Raw genomic sequence first — 24,010 nt, 5'->3', positions numbered from 1 at the left:
ACAAATGTTTTAAAAAGAATTGTAAAACACCCATGCTAAACATGCCGGTGTAAATATTGTAACTGTCGGGATTACATTGGTCCTTAAACATGCAATTCACAGCTTATTAAAATCTGCATGGATTGGCTCAGACCGGCAGGATTTTATGTCTGCCCACAATGATAGACATTGCATGTGTGCTGCATATCAGCACACATGACAGCGCAGGTAAACACTGACATGCACACAAACAGCACACACTTTTACAGCAGCAGACACACACACGGTCACCTGCTATCACATTAATGGTTAGCAGACCTAAGACAAGAGATGTGGTCATATATAGTGGAATGTCAGAAAGGCTGACAGCGCCCAGAGAAATGTAGTTATCTGCTGGAGGAGGGATCAAGTTCTTAACCTCTCCTCCGACCTCCTGGTAAAAACAACAAGCAGCCCCTGATCTCTGTGGCATGCTGCCTCAAGACCCCGGTGTCTTTGCATGGATGTGTGTGTGGGTGTGTGACGGACCACGAAAAACGGGAGTGTGCCTTTACAAGCAGGCCTTTAAGTATACTGTAGGCAATTCAGTGTAGTGGATGTGCGTGCTTATCTCCCGAGGCCCGAGCCCGGGGTGATTCGTCTCCAGTGAGTCTGTCTAAAATCCAGCCTTTCCTCCACCACACACATCAAACCTGTGTTTTCAAAGTGAAGCCTTCCATGTTGTGTATACCAGAAGTTAAGCAGCAAACCACACACACACACACACACACACACACACACACACACACACACACACACACACACACACACACACACACACACACACACACACACACACACACACACACACACACACACACACACACACACACACACACACACACACACGGTTAATCCGTTGCCATGCAACACACTTCTCGCTAAACATTAGTGATGAGCTATGACACTTCCAAACAGCAGAGCAATATAAGCCAGGCTACAGTTTGATGTAATGTTTATATCTTCCTCTATTTTTTTCATTACCAAGCATGCAACCCTCAGTCACGACAACAAAAACAAGCCGCCGTTTTGCACAGCAGCACAATCCTTTACTGGGAAAGGCATTTAATGGCCTTTCCAGATTGGGCTCTAATTAGCTGTTAATCATCTAAGGCTCATAACCAGAGTGGAGACAGCAGGCACGTGTGTTTGAGGGTGTGTGTGTGTGCATCGACGTGTGTTTGCGTGTTCTCCCCTGCTGTCTATCCTTGTGTTGTGAGGCCATTAGCAGTAGACAAGCTAAAGAGAGCCAAACAGCCCATTAACTCCTTCACTTTCTCAATGTTTCCTCTCCACCATGCTCATCTCTCTCCCAACAGTACCACAGTTGCCAGCTGACACCCTCTAATGCCAGCTATCTGTCATGACCAGAGACCTGTCCACCCACACATCTCTCCTTCTTCCTCGGCCCAGTCTGCATATGATCGGTGGTGCTATAATTGCCCTTTAGAAATGGAGAAATTACACAACACAACCTGCAAATCAATTCTGACAACGTTGCGATATCTATAAAACAAGCTTGCATGAAACCATGAAGATATGAAATCAACAGCTCCTGGAGAGGATTTGCTTGGATTTAACTAAAAGATCTAGATTTAGACCACGCGTCTGAGAGACAATGGAGCTGATATCCACAGTGCCCCGCCTGTGATGAAACCACTCGTTCGCCTGAGCTTGTTATGCTTCTGTGCACCTACAGCTACCTGCTGGGCTCGGCCATACCTTCGATCAATATCTCAATTTGCACAAAGCAGAGAAAGAAACTGCAAGCTGAAATTTTATCAGCCTGAAAGTAGCAACTAGCGGGTATCTGGTGGGAGTGTAGAGCAGTCGGATAAGGCCAAATTGCCTCTGCAGCACTAAATTGGACACAAAGGAAAGGAGACGAGGAAATGGAGGGAGCACAAGTAGATGAGAGTGGCGCACTCAGAGCAGCAATGAAAAGCTGCTTTGTGCTTACGGGAGCACAAAAGCACATTACTGCCTATATTCTAACAAGCAGGTTGGTGCAGTGTTCCCGCTTTGACTGATTATTAGTGTATGCAATGATATTATCCAAATTATGTATGTTTATAAAGGGGGTTTGCTTCACCTATGTCTATTAAATGGAAATTACACAGGAGAGTAGTATTAAAGATGGAAATTCATCGAAAGGATATAAAAAAAGCAAAGAAAATAATATAAACAGCATGAATGCAACAATTATATGCTAAAGTAAAAACAGAGAGCAATTGGGAGATTAAAACATACAAAATCCCTGAAAAACGTAAATACTTTAAATCATGATGATAAAAAATAAAAAAATAAAAATTGATGGCTGACGTAGCATATCCAAACTCGAACCAAACACAAAAATGTTTTAATCTCCTGCAAATCAACATGCTGCTGCGACCACAGGCCTCCTCAGACACGTCCACCTCGGCCAAAACTGTGCCGACAGCCCAAAAAGAGGGAAGTGCGTGATTAATGATGGCGGGCTGGTCATATCAGCAGGCTGGTTAACAGAGCCCACAAGACTGCACGGGTCACAGAGCACAGCCAGCCTCATCAGCACCCATGACTGCTGTGGGCACGCATCACGCAGGAACTGTGAATGACTGCCCCTGAATCATTTGCCTGGAAGGAAAAGTGGCCTGCAAGTCTCCTCTCCACCCTCGTTCTCAGTTTTCATAGGGCAGCATATCCTTTTAGTTTTCATAAAACTTTATAAGGTTAAGAAGTGTATAGAGGATGAAGGACTAAAAGGACAAATGATAAGAAATGTATCGAGACAACAGAAAACTGAAACCCTATCTAATTTTGACCCTTCGGAGGAGAGCAAGGCAATCTGATCTTTCGTGTGACTTTAAATTCCCAATCTTTCCGAGTGTGTGCGTTTGTTAGAGGAGCCAACGATACAGATAAATGCAGCAGCAGGCCTGACAACATCCGACACAAATTTACACAAGGCATATTTCTGCTTTGGGCCAAGTGGACAGGAAGGGGAGATCAGAAAGAGGATACTGCATAATTTCTCTACAGAGAAGCACAGTTGCAATTTCACACGCCAGCGTGCGCCAGATGTGTGAGCAGAGAGAGCGAGAAAAAAAAGAAAGCTGGCGAGTTGGATAGGGATATGAGGCTGGATCACTTTGCCTCCAGAGAAACTTGAGAGCGGGGGGCATGTCGGAGGAGTGTGAGGCTCAGGTAACAGGAAGAGCTGTGAGACAGTCAGGAAATAACACTGTCTCCTTGAATTAGTACTTCTAACAAAGCTTGAAGAATTCTCTCAGTTCAATTGATCAGGCAGAAAAAAAACTAGGTGCGGACATGAATCAGTACAAAAACAGATTTAAAACAATTATCAGTGCAGAATTCACATTTCAATTATTCTTTAATCACACCTATGGACTGTGTGATGCAAATGCAGGAGCTGTTATGGAGATGATTGTAGAGCTTTTCCACTCTTCCCAAAACATTTATGAATGCTTAACCCCCTTATTTATTTAGAATTGGCTTTGAAGTTATGGATTTATCTATAATTATGCCATTAGTGAGTCCTTCTGTCTCTTTATTGAAGGTTAGATTCAAACTTTTAATGTTGATCACTTTGTCATTATTACTACGTCTTCTTGTCAGCTCTGAGAAAGTCATGCCACAAATGTGTGATCCTCTGGTGAATCTTGCCTGTGACTGGGTGATTGTATGACAGATGCCTGCTGCCTACAATAATGACGAGAACATGAGGGGGAAAAAAGTTTAGTTTCTCTGATTGCTGTAGTACCTGCATTTTCTAGATATTACAAACAGCCTCGGAGTTGCCTATGGCTTCATTTGTAATTTTTCATTCAGCTTACCAGTCGATTGATGCGCACAAACTCCTCTGGGCTTTTTGCCCATGGTGGCAGATCAACGTCCGAGACTACGGTGCCGTCCTCCATCACCCCGAGGTTGTAAGTGTTGGCGTTGACGAACATCTCGGGGAGAAAGTAGAACTCTGGAATCAGCTCCTAAACAGCCACAACACAATGACGTCAGTGAAGCAACACAGTGCAAACAAAAGCTTCATCAAAGTCATATTCTTCAAGCAACAGATGACATGGGTTTGGGTTTGGGTAGCACAATAATGTTTAGAGGAGGAAGGTGTGAATCTCTCACGAAATGAAGCCGATGGGAAGCGATGTGAATAACAAACTAGCAACAAGAAGATTTCAGATTATGGTAAGAGGAATTAATTATGATAAGAGGTATTAATATCAATATTCTGAATTTCCAGTTTTGGTTTGTAGCTGACAGGAAGTACTGCTTCTTGAATCATAGATTATTATTCATATGAATGACATAATGCATTTGCTGCCTCCCTCGACAGAGCATACACTCATTCATAGTGTGTGCTCCAAGTGCATATGTATTTGCACACAGAACACAAAAAGGGAGAAAAAAAACCCAAGATAGTTATAAAAAAAAAAAAAAAAAAAGGTTTTCTTCTTGATTTCCCTGCGTCTGCAACAAGAGAGGAAAAGTCAGCCAGAGTTTTTACCGACTACGACGATTTTATTTGGCTGTCACAAACAACCCAACAAGCTTTCAATCTGCAGGATGATGAAAAGAAATACGCTTATGACAGGAGACGTAACCTCATATGTTTAGCCATTCATCAGTCTAACCCAAGCGTAACTTGCCACAACGAGTATAAACATTAGGACTAAGCTTAAAAACATGTAGATGAATCAGCGGGCCGCAGACTTTTGCTGGAGTGTTATTGTTGTGGGCCCGTCTCCCAAAATATAACACAATCAGACACAGGGTGGCATCGCTCTTTGTTGCTTCATGCAAATAATAAAAGGAAAGTGGAGCGTGAAATGTATAATGTGTTTGAAATTGTTGACATTTTACTGAAAACTAAATGTGATCCTGATGTTTTGACACGGACTTTACAACAAAAAGCATTGCTCATTTCTTATGATGCAGTAGGACAAACACATGAGCAGTAAAACTGCAATACTGAGCATTTTCACGCAAAGATTTTGTTGATTTGTTAAAGCCAAACCTAAAATATAAATAGACTCCCACCATCAGCAGGCGAGCGCACCACAATGAATCATACAAATGCAAAGAATTGAATGTTTCTTTCCTTTTTAAAAGCTTATGAAATACCACCAATTATAAGCAGCTCGATACACACACTTCTCATTATGGGGGTGAAAACATCCAATCAAATGAGCAAGCAAACACACAGGTTTAAAACAACACGGCACTTCCTCACTTCTGAAATCTCTTCACTCCACAAAACCCGACCTAAAACTAAAAAGGTCAGCCTCTTAACGAGACCTCCTGCTCACCCAGGTTCACTGACTGCACCCTGCTGTAAATTTGAGGAGGAGGCAGGGGTACACATGCAAACGCACGCACACACACCAACAAAACCTGCAGGGCTTCCCTTCCCAACGCTCAGGCCGGCCGTGCATGGACCATTATGTGCAGTGGCCCCTTTGCTCCAGCTTGGTCAGAGGCCAGCCCCTCTGATCCCCAATCCTGTCCTGTCATGGGTCACTGGAAGGGGCTTTGCCCTCTGGGCTCTTCGGCTTCACTTCCACTGTTGCTACCTCTAACCCCTCTTCTCTTCTGTCTCTCCTTGTGATGCCTTTGGGCTGTGGCTGGGGGTCAGGGGATTGGGGACAAGAGGTCACCCTAGCGTCACCCAGGCTAGAGACACATTGAATCTGGGTGTTGTAACTATTATCACCCCTTCTTTACCAGTGGCGTACAAAAACACAGGGGCTTTTACCCTCTGGCAGGGGCACAGAGCTGCTATCAATAGCCCAAATGCTAAAGCAAAATGGTGTACTTAGCATACTAAATTGATACATCTCTACTCTAATTCCTCTATTGCCAACAACATGAATGTGTGCATCCAAGTGGATAAAGTCGGTGAACCCTCATTCAACATATGCTAAAAAATTCCCACTAAACATGGAAACAAACTGATGGGGTCCAGATTTCGCCTTTATTTTGATCTGAAGTTGAGGTCTCACAGTTTGATCCACATTGACAGGTCTAGACTGAGAGAGCAAACGAGGGCTGTTGTTGGACTTTTGCAATCAAGCATCGGGCCAGCTACACGGTAACACAATCCATATGTTTTATCATAGTGCTGTGCGTGTATGTGTGTGTGAGTGCATGCGTGTGTGTGTGGGGGGGGGGTTAAACGCAATCAAGCGTCAAAACCCCCAACACCACTGCTGTTCCCCCACCCAGTGACCCAGTGCCAGGAGAGCAAGCAAAACTGGGCTTTGACAGAAAATGTCTGACTGTAGTTGTAAATGTTTTAGGAGTGCAGTTAAAGTGTGCACTGGGGGATTCGAAGGCCCTCAGTATGAGAATGACCTGTGCTGTTGCAGGGCAGATCCAACAGCTCAGCAGAGTTTTGGGGGGCCCATCGGGCAAGGATTCAAGTCCACGTTATAGCTGGCTGAATCGGAGACAGACGGCTGGGACAGATGAGGATTAGTGTGACGCTTTGATCAGAAGACCAGGAAGCTTTCATTGCATGGGGACAATGATTGGTAGTGACTGGACATTACTCTTTTTAAACCCTTTCTTCTCCGTCTATAAGAATGCTACATAGGGATTTATTCTCCGGCAGTGCACACTCCTTTATCTGTCCCAAGTCCTTTTTGGAAAGTATTGTGTGAATGATCAAGAGTGAATCGTACCTTAACATCAGATGTGTCTCTCTGGCAGTTCCTCCAGGCCCTCGACACCGAGGAGAAGGTGCGGTCAGCATGGTCAAACTTCCCTCCTTGGAAGTTGAGGAAGAAGGTCGTGAAAGGTTCCTGTAAATGATCGGGAAAAACAAGGCGATGAATCTGACTCAAAAAGCTCACTGCTACATTTGGCAACACTTGATTGTGGCTGCTTGTTCAGCAGTAAAAACAAAGAGGTCAAAAGGTCTCCTGCTGAAGTTTCAATACAGCACTTCAGTCATCAGATCTGAGGCGAAATCTACGACCCTCCGACAGCTGGGATCCTAAAAATGAACACGAGCAATGGCAATATTCCCAGTGAGCTACTGAAGTCAATACACTTGTGCCGCTGATGCTTTTCTAATCGTGTATAATCTTGTTAGAACAGATCAATAGCTGTCTCTGTGATGTAATAGCCCCCAAATGACATGAACACAATATGCTGCACTAATGCCATCAACTCATATTGCAGGGAGCTAATTAAGTTCGACCTGAGATGACGTAAACTCTTTCTTTTCCTTGTGTAAAGCGGTGGCAGTTCACCACATCATCATCCAGTTTATACAGCAAAACAGGATTACAAGCGCTATAACATCCTCTAAAAGGCTTAGGAATCCACATTCACAATCCATATTTTTCATTTCACTCTGATGTTAACGTTGGGAGTTACATCAGAGTTACAAGTGAGCATTCCTGGTAAAGTGGCTTTACAATAAGCTGGCTAATGATGTGCGGGGATCAATGTGCTAAACCTACTGGGAGTCACTGAGACAGTGAGCTACTGGGACAATAACAGCAGAAAACTGCACGTTGGAGAAACTTCGTAACCTCCCTTTCCCCTGAGTGCAGTACGGCAAGATTGATGGCGTCCATTCAACAAAAGGTGTAGAAAGAGCGCTCCCTGGCAAAATATACACTGCATACATGCAGCCGAATACAAAGGCTGGGAACCCGTTTGTTTAAATGTGTCGAGGAGGAAAAATGTCAGGTATTTATTTATTTTTTGTTTTAATGTAATATGCCTGCTCATGATGTGCAATACCACTGATGTATTTTCTGATTTGATAACAATAAATCATAACTTGTATTTCCAAAAGCAATTTGATACTTTCTGCAAAAACCTAATGTGCGAGAATAATGTTAACCTTATGCGGTAGGAGCATGGACTTAAAGTCCGTGGTATTTTCTTGGAATTTGTAGTTATTAAAAAAAAAACCAAGTAGTATTATTTCTTATTGTGCATCTCAGCTCCAAACATAGTGTTCAGCATCATAATCATCAAGACACATCTCAGCCTGACATGATTTTGAGCTCCAACATAAGCAGGGCATTTATAAAGCTGTATTAGCATCGCTGATCACATTATTTACTCTTCATTTGATATTGATTTTAACAGTTTAACACAACAGTGTGATTGCACTGAAGCAGTCTACTTGCAAAAAACAAAAACAAACAACCCCCCCAAACAATATATAAATATTTCTATGCATGAAAACACATTTAAGTAAAAGTGTGGTCTAAATGCAGTGTGTGTGTGACGCAACATGCAGCAATCAAGTCTTTCAATGCATATGGCTATATTCCTCAGAGTTGTATAACAATGAAAAAAGAAAAAAAAACATGAAGGCTCCTGCAAAGACAGCAGAAACCCCAAAAATGACAACAAAAACTGACTTTTGGTATACATGTATATGCACTGCACTTACGATGCGTAGTAGCCACATCAGGGTGAAGCTGGAGGTGGAGTAGTGGGTGCCATAATGAAATTTTGGCACCTGATCATCCTCCCAGGACTCAAACCGGTCCGAAAAGAAGGCTGCCCTCTTGGGGTTCAGAGCACCAATGGGCTAGAAAGAAACATGAATAAAAAGATTGTTTTCAAATAGGTTAAAAGGGGGGAAAGGCATCTACAGAACTAAGAGACAGAGCATCTGAGAGGAAAGTGAAAGCAGTGGTGAATTTGACTGTGAATGCATGCAGGGGCCCACTCTTCGCAGCACAACAGTTGCAAGGCAAATGAAGCTCATAACCATTGTGCAATCTCAAATGAATATTAGATGATGTTTCCCTTCAGACAGAAATCAATCCTTTCCCACAGAGTGCTTTTTAGAGGCTGTGAAACGGAGCCCCTGCAGCTGTAGTCTGTCAAAGGAAAGTAATGTGCTCCAATGAAAGAGTGCCTACTAGGAATATCAATAGCATGGCAGTGGGTTCCTTTAATTTCTGCTTTTATTAATCTGTAACTAATACAGTGGTCACCAGTCTTATTTGAAGGCCAGAAAAATGGTTAAGTTGCATTAATTTTCCATCGCTCTTCAAAGAACCAATCGCTCGGTGCCACTCAGCTATCATTTAAATACTCATTTATAGAAATCACCTTCGGGCTGGTTCAATTTTTATTAGTCTGCTGCTGGCTGCGCCTTAATCCCTCAAACCCTCCTCATCATCTCTGTGCCTCACACTCACAGTCGTGGACATCCACACACACACACACACACACACACACACACAGCGGATCAATGGTAATGGAATGATGGCCTTTTGAGGATGCGGGCCTAGTAGGGCGTGGATCAATTGGATCTCTTTCATATCATAGTGTGCCTGTCACAGCGAGACTCATCCGGGGCAAGTCTTTGATATCGATCTGAGCTACAGCTACTGTTTTGTGTGGGTGTAATGGAGCATGCTTGTCCACATGTAGTGGGCGTGACGCACGCACTGTGCAGTTGTGGCTGCATTATCTGCTTATTGTGTGCATTTATTTTAAATGTATTTGTTCAAATTCTCTTCAGCCCGTGTGTGTGTGCATTTACGCCAAAGCCTCGTGCCACGGCACCGTGCAGCTCAGTGTTGACAGTGATACACTGTGGGCTTCCTCAGGGCCACTGGGGTGGGTGAGTACACACTGTGAATTATACATCACACCCATTGCTCTGATTTATAGCCCTAATAACAGTCGGCTCATTAAAAAAAGAAAAGGCAGAGGAGGCATATAAAAAAAAAAAAAAGACTGAAAGTGCCACAGTGACAAAGAGAGAGAGTGAGAGAGAATTGTGTGCGAGTGCATGTGGGGGCTGTTGGTTTGCCCAAGCCGACATTGTTTACTGCTGTAAATTACCGTGGGGCTGGCACTCTCGGCTTACAGTAGCTACGACAGAGCGGTGGTGACGGTGCCGTACATCAGAGCCGGATGCCTGGCAGTGTGCTGATGGAGCGCCTGCTGCCGCCCCGCCACAGATTGGCCTAATATGTTATGGCGCGGAATAGCACTCTGATGAGCTCCGAGACAAATGAGCCAATCTTGAAGTTTTAATTAGACCGAGGAGTGAGCTGCACCAAAAACGTGCTATGGATTGGTAAGCCTCTGAAAATTAATCAAGGACTATTTCTTATTTATTTGAATTCAATCGAATTAATGCAAATATATTTTAATCCTGCTTTCATTTTAAAGGCAATTTCTACTTAGTAAAAGCTGCAGACCAATACAATACTGTGTCAACATGCAAAACAAAGCAATAAACAGCATTTTTATCTTCTCGGTATATACACACGTTTTTAAAGGAACCATACAAGTAGTTCTTCAAAAACATCTTGAAGACTGAACAACAAATCATGGATGTGTGCTTCATTATATCATTCTTTCCCTCCATGGGGGCCACACTATCACTTCCTGGACCCGCTGCTCTTCTTTAAGCTGAAGACTGTTCTTGCTGACATCGGCTGTTTGGGGTTAGTGTCCTCTGTTGCAGAAAAGACTTGAAACCTATTAGATCATGGATGTGTGGCACTTTTACCCACACCTGCCGAGAAGACCATATATCCTTCTAAAATTCACCACTACTGTTCAAAGGGATTACACTACAGTGGCACTCAAACAGCACAATACTGAGAAGGAACAGGAATAAAGATTTATATTAGCAAAAAACAGCCCGAGACAGTTTTATTCAAATTCAGGGCTGCATCTCGTCAAGAGAGAGAGTGCATATAAGCATTGAGCTATAATCAAAATCAAAGCAATTGGTGCTTGTGCACTGCGCATAGAAAAATGCCCTCAAGACCAATTTTGTTTCATAGTTTTAAGTTTCTACTGGAAATGTCATCAGCTTGAAAACACAAACAAAAATGTGTGTATATATAGCAGGGGAAAATACACCCTTAAGGAACAATAAGCATCTTCCTGAGAACTATTATAAGAACATTATCCACTGGTACTTTGCTTTTAAAACAATAATGGGTCACCGGTGATGAAGTTTAATGGCTTACTGACGATCCGAGCATCACCGGGGCTTTGAGCCATAAATCACAAGAGCCTTTTGAAAAGAGTGTTTATGTATAATGTCCTATTTAAACAGTGAAAATGGTGCAGAGGGCCTGGGGGATAAACATATGGGGCGCGTATGGTGAGATCAATACACCATTAGCTGATCTGGCTGTGAGAAGCAGGTTATAGGATGGGAGGTACAGGGAGCGCTCGATAAGTCTTCACTATTTCTGTTGCTACGTAAATGTAGACTACATAATAAATGAACACATTCTTTCAGTTGTTTGTTGTGCTTCATTCAAAGTGAAACAACATGATTGTATATTTTTTGTTTCCCTTCAGACTAAAGGGGATCATTTCCAGTCGGGGCAGCTTATCTCTTCAATGACTTAAATGACAAACTTAAAAGTTTAAAATTATTAGGTTGGTTTTTTTTTCCCAGCCAGTCAACATATGAAAGTCAAATTCATCTAATGTTACCTTGTTTTCGGTTAAACCCATCTCTAGTTGGGAATGTATGCAGGCCTGCCTAATTCACTTAGCTGTTTATCCAGAGGAGACACGTGTGCTTTTGTGGGGAGATTTGTGACATTGTGCAGAAGTGGGGTGTACAAAGGGATAGATGAAGAAAAAACTGAAACGTTACAACACTTGCAGTCAGATCGGGTGAGTCCTTATCGTGACTACAATGTTATCTCGGGGGTCGGCGTTTGATGTCAGGTTGAGGTTAGAGTTTATGATAAGAAAGTCCCTGGGGTCAGAATGGCTCTGGTAGCAGGGAACATAAATTCTGTGTGGCCTCTGTTGTGCTGGGAATGATGACAGTGGGTGACACACACGCGCTGCAATTTGGCTTCTCAATGTCACCGGAGGCTTCGCAGATGACCTGTTTCTACAAGAGACAACAGCCAACATGACATAAGAGGGGGATAAGAGAGATGTGGAGGATGAGAAAGAAAGGCGGGCAAACAGAGGCAGACTGAAACAATGAGGAGGGCACAAAAGAAGAGAGGAACGAAGACGCAAGCAAGGTGGGTTACGATGCAGACACACGGTACAGAACTCACTGAAGGTCACAAAGCATTAGGGCTGCAGAGAAAAGAAACAGTGCACAAATGACTGTAGGTGCAGAACTGCAGGGTGGGGGTTGTCTTCAGGGGCCGCACAATGCAGCTTTGCCCTTTTCCAGACACTGCCGTCTGACACGGTCCAGTAGTCATACACTGATATCACAGGCGTGTCAACAACATGAATAAAACAGATGTAATAAAGATTGAGCCGGCGCCCTCCCCTCTCTTTCTCGCCCTCTGCTCTTCAGAGAGAAAGAAGTGGATGGCAAATGATGTTGTTTCTTCTTTTACACGCTGCCCACCTCCTTTCTTTGCTCTGATTGTCTCTCTGTTTCTCCTCCTTTTACCCAACTGGCCTTCATTCACTTAGTCCCCGAGGGCTGCGAAGCTTGACTGAGCACAGAGGCTGAGCTGTCCGAGTTCAATGGCAGCGCAAGAGAGAAGAGCAGGAAGTGAAATGAGCTTGGAAAACCGAAGGAGGGCTGATGGCTTGTGTGTTTTGCGTGAGTCTGTGTGTAGCTCGGCGGGGCAAGTACAACTGTCACATTGCAGCCGGCTGGGCAACATCATGCCGGATAAACAGAGAAATTATGCACCCTTTCACAGAGGTGGGGGGAGAAATTGCATTGGGAGGGACGAAAACAGAGACGCGGAGGAGCAGATTGAAAGTGAAAGGAGGACCTGGGAGGACCTCGGGGACAAGGTGTTGACTGCTGGGGTGTTTGAATGTGTGTGACAGGGCAGTGTGAAGAAACTGAAGTGTGGGAGGATGGTTCACTTCTGTTTCATAACTATGGTATTTGTGCAAGAAAACCAATTTCTTAATTTCCCTGCTTTAAATACCAATTTAATGGACTTTAATAAGTCTTTTCAAGAGATTTGACACAGCAAAGACACAATCAGAAAAAATAAGTCCCAAAATATAATGCCAACACAATTAGTGCTTTCAATAAACAGCAACATTTTCTAAAAGTTTCATTTGAGTTGCCACTGCTGCTTATGTACGCTCAAGTGGAATCGATGGCGTATTCTCTACATTTCATAAACCTCAAAGTGCCTTGGTGTTGTAATAGATGCTACCTTAAATAAAAATTAGATAGACTTTTGTCAAATAGTCTTGACAGTTCAGAACAGTCAAAATTCAGAACTGAGTCAAAATAAAAATCTTCTACATTATAACAAAGAAAATCAAAAATCCCAGGTTTATCTTGCTCATATAGAAGATTCACTCAAGTGAAAAAAAAATGGCATTATTTAATCACTTGGGTGTAAACATACAGTCCAGGTAGTGCGTAAGTACAAATTGTCAAAATTACCACATTGCTCACATTACGTCACTACAGAGGGTTTAATTAAGATGAGTTTATAATGGCTAGCCAAATGATCATGAACATAATCGGATGGCACTTTATAGAATGAGGCCATTTTTGACTCTACATTGCCCAGAAGTCTGAATACGTGGGACTACGTTCACCCTGTGATGTTCAGGGTGAAAGATTCTCATAGATACTGGGATCAGTAAGGAATCTAGAAGATGTTTGGATGGAGGAAACAAAAAGCAAGGCAACAAGAGGTAGCAGAAACTGGTTGTATGTGACGACAGCCAAGATCAACGTGGTGAAATGTAATTTCACAGAAAGTCCTGTGACTATCCGGTGTGCAGAAGACATTACTCAGTGTGTAGAGAGGTCATGGATGTGCACTCATCAGTAGACCTGCTGGCCTGTATATCATCTCAACAACGCAAGTACATTTACTTTAGTTGATCTTCATTTTCAATAAAAATGTATAGCGTATAGCGACAATGTATAGTAGAAAACAATGACACTCATTATCACAATTATTCCCAGAGCAAATTTGTAATCCCCATCTTTAACTGGGCCTTGAAACACAAAAGGCTCAATTTGGTCACAGTGATGCTGAACTGCCTGTAATATGTACCATTCTTTCCCTCTACACAAGTACCTCCGCCTCTGTACCTCAACAAAAGCCCATTAGAGTAACTCAAAAAAGCTTTTTCCCCAGCATATCTTCTGTCCATTAACACCATCATTTTTGTTTCCACGTTGATTTACTCAGTCATTTTGTCTCCTGCTGCTCGACAGCCGCTCAATCTTCTCACTGTAAAACTAATCCTCTGTCCTCCCACCAACGGGACTGCAACTCAAGGAGTGTGTTTCTTGGCTTTTTGTCTGCCTGCGCATATGTGCAAAAGAGACGGAGTTAAAGTGAGTAAATAATTGCATGTCTACTTACAATACGTGGGAGAATCCTTAAGATGGTTTCGGGAGCAAGAGTGCGTGTGTATTTATGTGGCACAGTGCAACTCTGGGCAGTTTTCATTGTTTTAAAGCACAATCACTTGATGCCTGGAGCTACCAGGGAGTATTACTTTATTTCCTGGAGTGTTGTGGAAGGTCAAACTTGAAAGAATTCAATTACAAACTTCAATTTATGAACATAATATGATAGTTAAAGGTGAAACTGGGAGCCGTAGACCGTGTACAAGAGGGGGTTTAAATCTGCTGTAACTGCGGCAGGTCAGGACTGAATGAACCAACAAAGTTTAACAACTAATCATGCAGATTATCTGTAATGTATTTCACCTGCAGTACTGGGAAATTGTCCAGATTTTTCTACAATTTGCATGTATTTCCTGATTGAAACCCCGTGAAAAAACGAATGGACATTCAGGCACATCGAAATGACAAAATCTAAATGAGTGTTTTCGATACACGTGACATCTAATATTACATTTATAATTTTTATTGTCGTTTGTCAATGTCAATATATGAATGTTTAAAACTGAACTGTTTAAATCAAACTACAGGAAAACCTTAAATGTCTCGTATTCTAATTTATTAGAAGACCCTCTTTTTATTTAATTCAATAGAAGTAAGAAATAACATGGCTGCACATCCCGGTACAGCGGGCTCTCTGACAGTCTGTTTATTTACAAATATCTGTAACTGCTAATGCACGTTTGAGTCTGCACACTGTCAAATCTGCTCTTCATCCTGCTGCACATGTTTGTGGCAAATGGGTTTCTGTGGAGCGATGGATGGTTACCAGCCTACATCAGCATGAGCGTCACAGTCCAGATTTCAGTGACTCAACTTTCATGTCAATTGTTTAAACTACTTCCTGTTTTTTCTTTGTTGTTCCCTTTGATAGCTAGTGACTATGTGCTGTGCAAGTGTCAATTTATTTGTGTGATGCTTCAAACTCTATCATAATAGCTTATGATGCTTACAATTACATATTTGAAATATACAATGCTGATTTTTTTGGGGGGGGACGAGGCAGCAGCTTTAACTTTTCTTCTACAAATGCAGCACCCGAGCCAGTGAATGAAAGGAAATGCTCTGCACCTGTGTAGCGATGGCAATCAGCCTGCAGTGATTAAAAAGCCGCTTCACTAAACTATGATCAATGGCAATTACACAGTAACTAAATAGACTTCGGGAAGTAGACACACCAACACAATCACACACGTTTACTGGTTCTTTACATCACACTTGTCCCATTCTTTGGGTTTGAGAACAAAATCAATCAAAGAAACAGAGGAGGGGGAGTGTGTGCTTCTAGCGCCTCACCTTAGACAGATCCCTGAAGTTGCTGGGCAGAGTGAGGTCAAGTTCCTCTGCGTCATAGTTGGTGATGACCCAGGGAAAGACCGGGTACTGGTTGAGGTCATTGAACGTGCGACCTGGAAGGCAACGAGGAAAAAAATCATTGAGAAATAAACTTACAGTAAAAACCAAAACTTATATCTTAGTGCTGCTCATGACACAGGTCCTCACCGGAGATGGTGTTGAGAAACATCAGGTACTCAAAGTTGGATATCTCACGACGTTGCCAGCGCTGGGTCATGTTGGAAGCCTTGAACAGCTGCTTTGGTGTGGCTAAAGTAATACGTCTACAAGGAAAACGAGACAAAAATAAAAATGGTTTACGGTATGTTCATTCAGCAGTTTCTCATTGAGGTGAGAACTGACAGATTGGACAAGTAAACCATCTCAAATGGGGTCATCACATTACAGGAAAAGCAGACTACAAAGAACTAAACATTTCAAATACAAATGTCACCATGAAAAATTTACTGAACTTCCTGTCGTCCTAATTAAGAAGACAAATGCACAATAAATTGGGTTGAATACCATTATTTGCATGTGTGTGCGTACACTCGTAGGCACACACAGAGAGCCCCGGAGCATGGTGGAAGCCGAAAGACAAAAAACAAATGAACCCCCCCCCCAATCCAATTAAAACAAAGGAAAATTATGGAATTAATCAATGTCAGAATGCCAGATTATGGTCATTAGGCCCTGTCAAAAAGGTGAAAGTACCACTTTCCAGAAACAATTTCAAGGCACAGGATCACAAATCGACACTGTAATTTAATAAACTTTCTTTGCTGGTTTTGCTGGTTAATTTGTATATTATAGTAATATTATAGATTCTTTTTCAGCAACATTACAATAGAACCTATAATATACAATTAATAAAAATGAAATGAACATAATTCAGCTAGTTATTTACTTGACTCGAAAAGGGGAGAAAACTCCTGAGAACTAATCATGTAGTTGGCCTGTTCTGTGTTTTCTATTGCATTGGAGGCCGGGCTAGTTTATGGAGACTATTGTTTGATAATTCGAGGCAATTTTTACTGTGTTATATTTCCTGTGCTGTCCTCAGGTCAAAGAGACACGGTGACCAGGAAACTGGACGGATTGGCAAATCATACTAGCACAAGCATACATCCTTTATCATTTGGACATTGTGAATTATAAACACAAACTTCTAATATGCAGCTTCGTATCCTATTCTCTTAGGTTTAAAAATGTTAATATTGTAGAAATGTTTCCAAAAAGATTGACCAATCTCATCAAGAAGCACCACCTTATTAAATATATATATATATATATACACAAATAGGTTGTGAAGGCCGACGCTGAATAAACCGAGACATAAATGAACAACATACTGTATTGAGCTGGCTTCAGCACTGCCTGGGTGCAGAGCAGACCCAATGTGAGGGAGGTCAGGGGAGGGGTGTGCGCCCTGCAGGCTTACAAGCAACTATTTTATTCACACTGCTGGAAATTAAAAAATGAACCAGACTGTGCTTGTGTAAAGACAATTATGTTTGGGGGGCGAGGAGGAAAGAGCGGGAGAAATGGAGAAGTTACATGTCTACACATCAGAGCAAAAAAAATAAATAATAATTTTTTAAGAATTCAGAAAAAATACAGATTTCTGTTTTGCATCTGGTTTTTGGTCCATTAGTAGATCCCTACAGATACTAAATCGTATATATAACACACAGAACTACATTGCTGGGACTTCTAATGCATAAAATACAGCAAAATTGGGAATGTCTAACCTGGTCTGTGGAAGGCCAAAGTTCGTGCCCACGCCAACACGAGGAAGACTGTGAACCACCTTCTTGACCGTGGCTGCATCTGGGAAGTTGAACATGATGGCTGCTGCAGAACAAAAACACCAAAAAAGTTAAATCAACTACTCTCTATCGAAACAAAAATACTTCTCTTAACCTAAAAATATCACCAATCAGGTCACGATATTTGATACAAGCTATAAAAGGTAATTGTGCATATCCATCAGGGTTATAATACAAGGACTCGACTGGTTACATATAGCTCATTTAGGGTGCAGCCTTACTTCTGTTGGCCATGAAGACTTCCAGAGCTGTATTCTGCAGCAGGTAACGTCTGGAAAAAATAGCCCGGATCTCTGTGAACAGCCATTTTCCATGAAGGCCTTCTGTATAGGCTAGAATCTGTAAAACAGGACAAGAAAAAAGGAAACTAATGAACAGGAGTATTTTTTTTTTTTTGAGTGTAGTTAAAAATAAAAGAGAGAGAGGAGCAAAAATAAAAATCCCAAAACAATGTCGAAAAAATACTGAAGATTCTACAGGAAGAGAGAGAGAATTGGATGAAGAGCAGAGAGAAGACCAGGTTAGCTCATTTTTCACACCATGATGGCACAACGGGCTGAACAGCATGATTAATGTTTTATATTGATCAGCCTCAATGAAAAAGAGATCCCTTTAGCAAGAGAAGAGGTGCCGTGGAGCTTTAAGGAGTGAAGGAAACGTCCAGTTCACTAAAAGATCATCTGTTCTGATGTGAAGCAATATTTGGCCGCGACATTGACACGGTTAAGAGGCTACTTTATGCTAAACATCTGATTAAGACTACATTCTCTATTTTCATAGAGGGAAGTGACACGGAGGTCGGACAATATTATTTTACTGCGCCCCACGTTTAAAATTGCTCCGATGAACAAGCTTAATCTGTCCCCGTGGAGGTCGCGGCGGCTGTCGGAGTGACTTGTACGGATGATCGTCACAGAGCCTGACAGACCCAGATGCTTAGCCCTGCCCCGGTGATTCATGCTCCTACTAATCCAGCATTTAGGTTACCTACAATCGCTTTGTTAACTAAACTTTTGTTTCACCATCCACGTTTCCTTTCAAAGGCGTCCAATGACAAGGGGGGGGGGGGGGGGGGGGGGTGCAGGGATGTGGTAGAAAGGTAAAAAGGGACATTTTAGGTTGTGACAGTGCGGTTTGAAGGCATGTTATTAATCAAACATATTCAAATGTGAGCCAGCAAACCAGACCTGGTGTTAAGTTAAAGGAGCTCATTAAAGGCATGGGACAGCAGAGGGGACCAGCTGAGGCCTTAAGCTGAGGACAGCCTCTCCGTTGCCGTCTCTCAGAGGAATAAGACCTGCCTGCATCGTAGACTCACTTCAAAGTCTCTGGAGTTCAATTAAATGTGGATTAGTGGCTTAGAGAAGCTAGCTGGGGCGGCATCCACCGGCCTCCCAGCAGCTTGAGACGACTGTACCAGCCTGTGTCAGCCTGTAGCCGACCACAAGACCAACAACACTGATGCGGATCATGGAGTGAACGCCTTGCAAAACAAAGTAGTACGTAGTGCAACGTTTCCCGTGAGTGAATCCAAATGGAATTGTGTGAAGTGAGTTTATATAAAAACAGACATTTTAAAAATGGGACGGTCTTCCAAGATGACTATTAGTACACAACATCTTTAATACTATTAACACATGAACCACACTGCAAGGCAGAACATAGCAACTGAGAAAGAAAGAACTTAAACTCATTAAGCTTTTCTAGCAATATGTCAATGCTCATAAAACACAACTATTAGTATCTTATCAATAGGTACAGAAAAGACCCCTTTATGAACTCTGTACATTAAAAATGCCTGCTGCTTTGCGAAGGCACATAGATTTTAAACACAAATGTGTTTCAACATTTCATGACTGGTCTTCTGAGAAAGTGTATATTTAAAACAAGAACCACGAGTTTGTGATTGCTCTTGTTGGCTGAGGAATTTCCTTTCAATAAGAAAACGGGCCGACTTTCTAGATTAGTGATGTTTGAACAGAGTTATAAAGGTCATGTTACCATGTCTCAACCCGGAGGAAAACCAAACATCCGTCAACTCTAACCACAAAGATAGTAATCTTATTTTCTGCTCTTTCCCCTCTGCTACGCTCTGATCACAACTGAAATTCCTGTCTGCAGGTGTATAATGAGTGAGTGCTTGCTGTGTAACCTTTCACCCCCAAAAGGGAGTGGTTGACTCATTTCATCCTCAGGAGTATACCCACAGACCTCTCGATGGATGCCCAAGTGCCGGACTGATGAAGCTGCTGTCTCTGATTCCACAGAGAGATATGACAGCAGCCGAGGCAGCCAGATATCATATTTTTCCCCCGGACCAATGAATCTCCTGAAACTCTGTAAATGGCACTCTACGCTCCCAAGATCATCGCCCCTATCGGCAGCGCCCTTTTCCCTTGCAGATGAAAAAGCTGAGTGGGTGACAACGAGCATGACAAACTATCCGTGCAGTAATGCTCTCGCTGTTCAGACCACGTCTGGACAAATTACAGTGGTGTTGAGGTTATTGTCCACACCGGAGTTATGGCTGCCCCAGCTTGCTCTTTGATATATAGTAATGGGGGAAGTGGACCAGTCAGGCTCAAAGAGATGGCATTGCTACAGTAGCAGAGAGAGAAGGAAAGCAATATAGCTTTATGAATCCATTGATGTATAAATAGAACACTCTGCCGCTATTGTATGCCGTTCTTTATAGTTTACCATGTGAACACCAATATTTGTGATGTTTCCATAATAATATTGGGTATTAAATTACAAGAAAACCTAACATACGGGGAGCTTTTGCATCACTGAATAGATGAATAAGAAGCAGTTTTATTGATGCAACATTTCAAAAACAAACAATAGCCATGGCTTCAGGTCCGGTTCGCTCGAAGATCAATTTCAAAGCGTCACACCAGAGGACACAGCCAAACAGAAAACAAAGGAACGAGTCTTGATTGCGATGCTCTCGCTCTCGGTCCCCCCCCCCCCTTCCATCTCTCATTCCTCCTCCTCCTCCTCTTTCAACCTGTTTGTGCGGCGGGGCTGCTGCTCATTTCTGAAGCACTGTCGTTTGTCTCTGTCAGATGCCCAAAAGAGTGCAGAATGAAGAGGGACACATGAAGAGGCGCCGGGTGACTGTGGCTACGGTGTGTAACCACACACACCGGCAGGAACTGTCACCAGCGCATCTGTGCCAGTGAACCCTCTCCATCACCCTCTTCAAACCCCAGCCTCGATCTGCCGAGCTGAGCCTCTTTAGAAACGCAGGTATAGCCAAGTGGAAGAACACTGTGACACAGAGGAAATTTAATTGAAAGTGTTCTGGATTAAAGAAAAGAGTTAAGGTTCCCAACTATCAGCTCTACGTTTCAAGATAGATGAGGCTCTCGGCAGCCTTCGCTGGCCGGCAGGCTGAGTGTGTGCGTGTTTTCGGGCTGATAAGACGCCCGAGATGAAAAGGAGCCACAGCCAGTCATCACTGATCCTTATTTGTCAGAAAATATGCGAAAGATATAATTTGATTGTCAATTGTGTAGAGTTTGGTGGTGGTGGTGGTGGGGGGGAGCACATAAATAGCGTGTGATGAGTGGTATAAGCACATTTGCGTGTTCTGTTTAATGTACTGTGCATCCTCGAGGTGATTGAAGTTCAATTTGTTGCCTCTTATTAAGTATTTCCGCATGGCTGCCTCAGTTAAAGGATAATGGATGAGGGATTTATTATTACCTTTTGGTCAAATGAAGTGGTGTGGGCGATAAGGTGATGAAATTAATGAGCGGGAGGAAGAGAGGTGATCCATCAACATCAACATGGAGACCAGGGACAAGCAATATTGGGAGAACTTGATAGAATTCATAAAGGAAAAAAAAAAAACCTGTGGACTTACCAGCATGTGCTGCTTTTCATTTCCCAAAAGAAATCTGCCAGTCATTCCACAATACCTCACTGTGCAAAATTATTTGTACACAAGACAATGAGCTGAGGCTGCAGATACTCTTTTCTATCCCCTTACCCCAACTGTGCGGCTGCCACATTCGAGTCTGGTCCTGAATGACGTTCTTCTCATCCAAACTGAGTTTGTCTCATGTGGATGTGTTGAGCTTTTTTCCCTCCATGTTTGATTCAAATGACAAGTGCCCTGGGATGGTTACACAGTAATTGATCCTATATAAATAAAATTGAAAATCCAATTGGATTGGAGGATAAGACATTGTTTTGCTTTTTCAAGAGTCGCATATAAAAGTTAACAAGTGTATATGGTTACATCTGTGCAGCGCTGTTGTTTACTCGGCCTCTCATTCAACTGACCACAAAATAAATCAATCTGCCATAAACAGGGTTTTACTGAACCGAGACACCAACAGCATTTTCTCTGCAGCAAATAATTTTTTTTTTTTTTAAATGCACAAACAAACAAAAGCTGACATTTAAAGGCTTTCTGATCCTGTCTGGTGCACACACAAAAATACGCCAACACTTAACTTTGCTCTCCATTTCTCTTGCTGGGTTCCTTACCCATATTCTTGTTCACCCCCCCCCCCCCCCCCTTTCGCCTTAAACCCCACCGTCCTCTGTTCCACACTGGTAAACAAGGCCTTGTCACCCCCCATCAGTAAATGAGTTCATCGGACTAACGAGCAAGCAAAGGGCCCTGACACTAACAAGGGTCTGTTGGCTGCCTGTGCCTCTGGACCAATCAGGACCCTCAACACCATTGACACAAAGCCTCCCTGAGCGCTCTGGAGCCAATTAAGACAAATTTTGCTTTTGAGATTGAGTGATAGCAAAAAAAAAAAAAAAAAAAGGCTATGGGGAGAGAAACTACAACACAGAAAGATTCACCAGCATGTTTTCACTGTATAGACACGTTTTAAACAAAGACTGATTGGGGAAGCCAAGGAGTCAGTGTAAAATAGAAAACTCACTTGGGAGGAAAACAACACTGTTTGGCCAAGCAAACCTGGAATCATATGACTTGAAGACAGCGAGGCCACATGACTCTCCTTTCACACTCCAGCAGTTGTCCTCAAGCCCATGTGGCTCAGACAAGAGTGTCTTAGTCCGCTGCTGGCAAAACCATCACATTGTCTCTACTCGGGACGTGCGCTCCATCTTTTTAGATATAGAATATCTTTGTCATTGTACACAGTGACAAAGATAATATTTGAATGTGCCACTGATGTCTGCAACGTGCCCATAACACGGAACATCCGAACACTAGGCTACACAAGCACACGGTACAACTACAACCTGATATTTGCACAACTTAATGTAGAATAACAAAGGTTCGTTTAAGATCTGAATGTGAGTTGATTATTTTACCTGTAAATATTAATCAAGAGATATGAGAGGTTATCTAACTGTTTTGTCCTGTTTTGCAAAATCATTTCTGAAAACAGAACAACAAATGTTTGAGGTACATATGTATTAACAGGAAGCCATGAACAACATGTGACCATTGTCAGCATGTGTCAATAAATGCAGCTTTGACGATCAACATCCAGCAGTGATAAATAAACAAACATTCTACTGTCATGAAACAAATTCAACTTGTAATCACTGGTCACACATAAAACTCTATTTGCTTTGAGGGAAGTAAAACTAACTACAAGCCCCTCAAAAAATAAACACTAGTAAGAAGCTGCTGGAGTGTGAGAGAATTAAAGCAAAATAAACAATCCCAGCTTGCAGCAAGTGGAGGGTTATGAAGCCTAAAAGGCTCAAAGTATTCAGTCTCAAACGTCACCCAGCAAGAGTTTGCACTCCTTGAAGAAAGTCCCCTTTGAAAGGATCTCTGGGGCCACTTAGTCTGAATGTAGCCTAATAAGGATTAAGCCCCTTTTTTTTGCCCCTTTTCAGTGTTTGCTAACAGGTTAGCCTTTTTTCTTCCCTTTCCTTGACTGCTTAGCCTTTTTGAGACGGGAACAAAAAAAAAGGTCTTGTGTGGATTTAGGAAAATGCTGCAGTGCTCTTGGGGTTAATTGGTAGTGAAGTAAAGACTTCAGTGCATTAACTCATTAAAAATTCAGCCTTGGGCATAAGCTCGGAGGACAAAAGCCCAAGACTAAGACAAGAGACCAAAGTGTCTTCTAATAAGCACAGTAATAGCAGTAACAGGAATATACACCACCAAGGGAGTTTGTAATCAAAGAAAATATTCATACCCGCAATTTAAAAGCACAACAAAACAGACTAATAATTTCATTTCAGAGTGTTGCTTCGAAAGTGAATCATACAGTATGATTTAAAGATTAATATCTACAATGAATGTTTTCTTTTTAACCCATCACAGCTTGGACTGAGGCCACAAAATGTGTAGTTGGTGGGTCGAAGGTTATGTAGAACAAATGATGGATAAGTTAAGGGAGCGAGTGGGTTTCAGCAGCAGACATCAGCAAATAGGCAAAGGTATAAGTGCTGTGTTTGTTATCATAAAGCACAAGGAAATCCTACACTCATGATGGAATATTTTGATTCGCTGTCATTT

The 24,010-nt window shown here is 42.4% G+C and overlaps 1 protein-coding gene across 1 annotated transcript in view; it reads right to left on the bottom strand.

Moving 5' to 3' along the window:
- Window positions 1–24,010, bottom strand: part of lrba (LPS-responsive vesicle trafficking, beach and anchor containing) — a gene marked incomplete at its 5' end in the record, with an annotated part of 187,605 nt that overhangs the window by 38,144 nt on the left and 125,451 nt on the right. The window contains 7 exons of the mRNA XM_080521001.1: window positions 3,855–4,007; window positions 6,714–6,833; window positions 8,450–8,590; window positions 15,671–15,783; window positions 15,878–15,993; window positions 17,461–17,563; window positions 17,760–17,877. Coding sequence (XP_080377127.1) covers window positions 3,855–4,007; window positions 6,714–6,833; window positions 8,450–8,590; window positions 15,671–15,783; window positions 15,878–15,993; window positions 17,461–17,563; window positions 17,760–17,877 — 864 coding nt within the window. The remainder of the gene's footprint in view (window positions 1–3,854; window positions 4,008–6,713; window positions 6,834–8,449; window positions 8,591–15,670; window positions 15,784–15,877; window positions 15,994–17,460; window positions 17,564–17,759; window positions 17,878–24,010) is intronic.

Source organism: Blennius ocellaris (genome assembly GCF_963422515.1).
Source record: "Blennius ocellaris genome assembly, chromosome: 3".
NCBI lineage: Eukaryota > Metazoa > Chordata > Actinopteri > Blenniiformes > Blenniidae > Blennius > Blennius ocellaris.
Note: the sequence above shows the minus strand (reverse complement) of the source record. Positions and strands in the feature narration are given on the sequence as shown.